Source organism: Etheostoma spectabile, chromosome 9, assembly GCF_008692095.1.
Source record: "Etheostoma spectabile isolate EspeVRDwgs_2016 chromosome 9, UIUC_Espe_1.0, whole genome shotgun sequence".
Lineage (NCBI taxonomy): Eukaryota > Metazoa > Chordata > Actinopteri > Perciformes > Percidae > Etheostoma > Etheostoma spectabile.
This window is the reverse complement of record NC_045741.1, coordinates 7,695,858-7,702,013: the sequence shown is the minus strand read 5'-3', so window position 1 is coordinate 7,702,013 and position 6,156 is coordinate 7,695,858. Positions and strand designations below refer to the sequence as shown.

The 6,156-nt window shown below is 40.2% G+C and overlaps 1 protein-coding gene across 1 annotated transcript in view; it reads left to right on the top strand.

Annotated features, from left to right (window-relative positions):
- The window catches only part of adcy1a (adenylate cyclase 1a), a 50,109-nt gene that overhangs the window by 40,022 nt on the left and 3,931 nt on the right, over window positions 1-6,156 (top strand). Inside the window, exons 16-19 of the mRNA XM_032525873.1 lie at window positions 3,500-3,646; window positions 4,129-4,227; window positions 4,847-4,961; window positions 5,737-5,861. Of these exons, the coding sequence (XP_032381764.1) occupies window positions 3,500-3,646; window positions 4,129-4,227; window positions 4,847-4,961; window positions 5,737-5,861 (486 nt within the window). The remainder of the gene's footprint in view (window positions 1-3,499; window positions 3,647-4,128; window positions 4,228-4,846; window positions 4,962-5,736; window positions 5,862-6,156) is intronic.

Here is a 6,156-nt window from a genome sequence, read left to right as displayed (position 1 = left end):
ATATATATATATATATTTTAATGCACACAGAACTTGATTTGGTGAAATGAGATGGAGAGATTGTTTTCTCCTCACACTTCTTTTAGCAACCTGGAGCTAAGGTTGTAGTTTGTCTGGATCTCAGGGGTGATACAGTTCTGCAAACAGAGTGAAAAATGCATGATATGAGTAGCTAATATGGCTGTTACATGGACAACCCATGCAGATCTGTATTTTGAATTAGTCCCACCTCTTTTCAGTCTCATGCGCTGGCTTTGCGCACATTGCCGCGGGTCCCCGGGTCCCTATCTAATCCGGTTAATACTGCCAAATTACACCTCAGTGAAACTAGAAAGCCTAGATGTTAACATTTGTCACTTTTCAACCAAATTTAGCAGTTAGCTCATAGTGTCTTTTGACCCATAACTCACCAACTTAGTGCTTTTTGCCTAAGTCGTTCATAAACTAAGTAAAGCACTGCAAGGCGGTTTTTCTGTTCTTTATTTAGGTAATGCAGGAGAATTATACGTGGATAGTTTGCTAATTGAAACTGGAGCAGGTTGCAAGTTGCTGGATGCATATTGCAAAGAAATGTTCAATATGCACTGCAAGTGTTTGGGTCTTAATGAGGGAAATAGATCCCAGCTGTTTAGGCCTATGGTAATGCTTGACCTGACCATATGGTGTGTGGAAGTGTGAGCTGACAGCCCTATGTGTGTGTATCCACTGACTGATGAACATCCCCTCCACTCATCTCTGTTCCTTCCTTGGCCCCCTCCTCCCTTTCTCAGGAAGTGATGAATACATACATCCTTTCAGGAAATTTGCAGCCCGGAAAGAAGTCAAGCTTTGTAAACACTAGCACAGTGTCCATATTGTCTAGGCTACATACTGTACTTATTGTTAATGTTTTTGGACATTTTTGTAGGTATGATGTTAGTATCCAGCTTTAAAAGTTAGTTAGTTAGTTAGTTAGTTAGTTAGTTAGTTAGAGTATGAATATGCATGGATTGAAACATTATGAATGGATCAGATGGCTCATAACTAGTAACATTTGTGCTGTAATTCCTGTCAGGAGACATTTTCAAATTAGCAAAGTAGAAGCAAACTTACATTCTAACGTTAAAAACTGAAATAGAAGCTTTTATTTGCAAATCTTTCCATTAAACAGCACAACAACATAACAATGTTGCCATCTCCTCCAATGTCATTTCCTTTAAAATTTCTTCCTTATTATTGTATTTATTGTATATATTCGAAAATCTGCATTTTAGCTTTGCAAAATACATACTTAAGCAGGAAATGTTATCATGAAGGGTTACATACATTTGCCTGGTGATTGTGTAATTGTAATACTTTGTATAGTACAAAGTATTCAGTGCCAGTGTTTGTGTTAAGGAAGACAACTACAATTAGGACACAGCTTTGATGTTGCAAGCCAGTATTTAGCCTATTTAGCATATCAGAAATAAATAAAAGAAATCAGAGCTAAATTGTAGCACAAAGAGCTCAAGGCATAGGCGCCAATGTTTTCCTCCGTGAAAAAAAGTAGTCAAAAAATGTTTGGGTTTCAGAACTTAGGAAATGGACAGCGGCCGACACGAACACACACTCCTATTAACACGATAATAAAGCCGTAAAGTAGGCTATCGTTCAACTCAGGACAGCGCCACGTCTCACAAATACAGACAGGATTGGAGATGAGAAGTTTAACTGACACGTAACCGCAATCAGCTTTGTGGGAAATTAAGAATCAGTGGAGCAGGGGAACTGACAGCAACTAATCACACTGTGACAGACGTCTCAGTGCCTTTGGCTCCAGGACTACAAAAACATTGACCACAGGGGGTTATTTGACTGGCATGTGAAATGATTTCTTACAGACTTATAGAACAGACATAAGCCAGCAAATTAATATTGCATTTTAACAACGTAAGGGATCTAAAAAAAGAGTGGTTAAAGTCCAGTCCCTGATATGGGTCAAGCTCCAAAGGCTTTTGTTTTCTTCTCACAGCTGACAATGCTTCTGCAGAGCCACAGTAGGCCGAGGCTAGTAAACACTGGGGGCAGGAAGTCAGGAAGGATGTTTCCGGCACATCGGTGACCACTCGCAGCTACAGTATATAGAGAGGCGTCCTCTCTTTCCTCTGGGCTAAAGTTCGCCCATACACTGTATTCATAACACAGCACAGTGGGTGTGCTACCTGGAATTCAAAGTTTATCGGCTCCAACATTATGCTTGAAAAGATATTTGTTTTCTACAGTGGCCACATGCAAGCACACTGGATTTGTTTGCCCTTTATACACTTCTATACTGTATGTACAGTGTAATGTTCCTAAGATCTGTACAGTGACCTTAGTCAGTACAGAAATTGCAACCCAAAAAAGTTATCTTGCTTATTTTATATTTCTTAATCACTTGGATCCTGATTACTAATACACCTGCAATATTGCTGTCAAAGACATCATGACAGTGAAGCTCTCCTGATTCTTGAATCTTGAATCTTAACCATAAACTGCAATGCAGCTGGCTTTATGTTTCTATAACATAACTTATTTTTACTTTATTGTACATCCGATGGAAAATCTGTGTATCAGAAATATATGTAAATCCACAAGGAGCAGACACTGTCAGTGTGCAAGGAAGAACAAAAATGAAACACAGCACATTTTCATCACAGTTGGACCTTTGGTGTACAATATATGGCTAAAGAATACAAGCTTTTTTTGTATTATTATTTAGCAAATAAGCTTCAACAAGACTAATGGAAAATACATAACATAATTTTAAGATTATTTATTTTTTGGGTATTTTAGGCCTTTCTTTTGACAGGACAGCTGAAGACACGCAGCAAAGGACCAGAGGTCGGAGTCGAACCCGGGTCCGCTGCGTTGAGGAGTAAACTTATCCATATACATATCTATACATGGGCACCCGCTCCACCAACTAGCTATCCAGGCACCCATACATAACATTATTAATTGGTCCCCCACTGACATGGGGCGGGAGGCGGGGTACACCCTGGACATGTCACCAGACTTTCACAGGGCTGACATAGAGACAGACAATCATTCACAAGAACCAGGAGAAAACCCACGTTAATACAGGGAGAACATGCAAACAGAAAGGAGAAGCAGATTCAAACCTGGAACCGTCTTGCTGTGAGGCGACAGTGCTAACCACTGATCCACTGTTCTGCGGAAGTGAATAGAATTGTCTTGAAAACTGATTAAAAAACGTTAAAAAAACAATTTCCCCGGCAATTTAGTCGGGATAATCCACAGAACACGGTGTTTTTAGTTTTTAAAAGGCACTATTTCTCTGAGGAAAACTGAAAACTGTTCACAGTGCGGTCTGTGGATTAACAGGGACCCTTCCTCTCAGTTTGACTGGGGTGAAGGCGCATATCTCGGATATTGAGCAAATAGGACCAAAACTAAAACAGACCCCTGCCTTGTGATTTATCTTTCCCACAGCTGTAGGTCATCACAGTTTTGACTTCACTTTTCTACCCCCCAGGACCTGTACTACCAGTCCTACGCTCAGGTCGGAGTGTTGTTCGCCTCCATCGCCAACTTCAACGACTTTTACATTGAGTTGGATGGGAACAACATGGGCGTTGAGTGTCTCAGGCTGCTCAATGAGATCATCGCCGACTTTGATGAGGTGAGTCAATTTTGTTGCATCGTAAATCTGCATTTTTGTTAGATGTATATTCCCCATGCAGTTTTCATGTCTGCCGGCTCTGCCTTTGGAGAATCTGGGGCAACATGACCTCCATAATCTCATTTCAAAAAGATGACATTGTGGCCATGACTGAGGGTTTAAAAAATACTGTGTTTATTGATGCAATATAATAAGCAATGGTTGCGGTTGGGAAAGTTTTCAGAATAAGGAATGACTTACAGATGACTTTTGGCCTGCTTGAATCTATAATCAACAACATGAAGCATTCATTTACTCAAACACGCTAAAATAGTCCATTTTAATTTGCATTTGGATTTGTTTGCCAACACAACCTATGATATATATGAACCAATAATATATACTGTCTGAACTTAGATTGACAATTTGCTCCAGTTTGATTTTACATTTGCAATAGTAGTAATGCTTTCCTCCTGTTCTTTTCTCTTTTTCCCCCCTTCCAGCTGATGGACAAAGAGTGCTACAGGGATATTGAGAAAATCAAGACCATTGGCAGTACATACATGGCTGCAGTAGGGCTGGTTCCTACAACTGCCTCCAAGGTACACATGCAGAAGCTATATTTAGATCCCATATGAGTTTTTGTTTGTGTTTGCAGGGTATTAGCACGTGTCGAAAAAGTTAATGAATGCACACAGCAGTTTTGAGAGGCCTAGTATTTGCAGGTAGCTATTTTCTGCGTGTTGATATTTGTCACTTTTCACTCCACAAATCCTCTGTGAGGGATTACCGGCCACTGTGGTGTCAGCATATACTGCATTCATAAAGTTTCTCTAAATCCTGCAAAGTTCACAAACAAAAGGGCCCTTTCTGCAACTTCTGCAAAACTTTACGCCAACTTAACAGTCAGTCACAAAGGTGGTTTGACTTTGGGGAAAACTCTGGTGCGTGCTTTTGTGGCGCTCCGAGATAATAATGTATATAATTACATAGGGGAAGCAGAACTGGAGGGTAATATCACTTTCTAACTTGGACGTAAGCATGCTTGTTTGTGCATACATGTGCGTTTTGCTGACATTCAGGGCCAGAATTTTCCACAGATTTAAAAAGAAAAATGATTAATTAAAGACTTAAACTCAGTTAACTGCAAAAAAAAAGGAAAGAAAAGAAAACACCTTCCATTTGGGCCTGCTGACATTTGTGTGTTTCTCTGATTCCCAGGCAAAGAAGTCCACGACCTCACATTTATGCACAGTGTCAGATTTTGCCATTGATATGTTTGACGTCCTGGATGCCATCAACTACCAGTCTTACAATGACTTTGTCCTGAGAGTAGGTGAGTGAAAAGACACACACATGCACACACAAGCACGCACTGGTCAATATAAACAGTGGCGTTGGTGCCTCTTCTGACCTATTGCACTGGACACCACTGCTGCTCAGTGCCGGTAAATTGGGAAGGAAATGCATCACAGAAAGAGCGTCGACGCTAGGAAGCTCGTCACGGCGAGCACTGAAGTCCATTGTGTTGGGTATCCTGTGCAGAGCCTGCTACAGGAGCCCTTGTTTAATCCCAGTGTAGCCTGGTGTACACAGTGCCATCCTGTCTGCTGACTGTGGGGCTGCATGTGTCAAACTGCATTTGCTAACTCCTCATGCAAGGCTTTAAAAGGAACACCAAACAAATCACATGGCTCAATATGTTCTGTTTTGAATGACAAAATAACCTAAAATGTGATTAATATTTCTTTTAAATATTATTGAAAAAACAGATGAAAACTAAAAAATGCATTTCCTGCAGAAAATGTGTGAGAATGCTGAAAAGCTGAATTGCTAAAGCTAACCTGGTTGAATAGCTTAAATCAGTAAGAAGGAGTTGAAGTAGTGAGAATAGTTGAATAACACCACTAATGTAAAAAAAGAAAATGTGGAAAGAATTTTAAAAATTGAAATGTTAAAGCTAGATTATAGTTGGACTGCTGTGCAACAGCATTCCTACAATTATATTAGTTGAATATGATCTGATTGAGAGCACGTTCACTGTTTAAAACTTGAGACCTGAATGTTGTTGGGGGTGTGTTTCAGCCCCTTCGTTGTGTTCATGTGTCCAGGTATCAACGTGGGACCAGTGGTGGCCGGAGTGATTGGAGCCAGAAGACCTCAGTATGACATCTGGGGAAACACAGTGAACGTAGCCAGCAGGATGGACAGCACTGGGGTACAAGGAAAGATCCAGGTACAGCACTTCCGTCTTCTTTATTTCCCTTTGTATAACCAGGTGAAAGTCTCAGAGAGACCTGGCCAAAAGGACAGCATAAAAAACCTCCAAACAGAAAAACCATGCCAACAATTTGAGAGACGTCAGTTTAGTTTTAGCTTAGTTTACTTGGAAGTATTCCTTGGCAAAGAGCGTCTGGTAGGGCTGGTGTGTGGAATGAGATTTTTATAAATAATCATCAGTAATGTAGATATAATTCAATAAAATTTTATTTATAGTATCAATTCATAACAAGAGTTATCTCGAGACACTT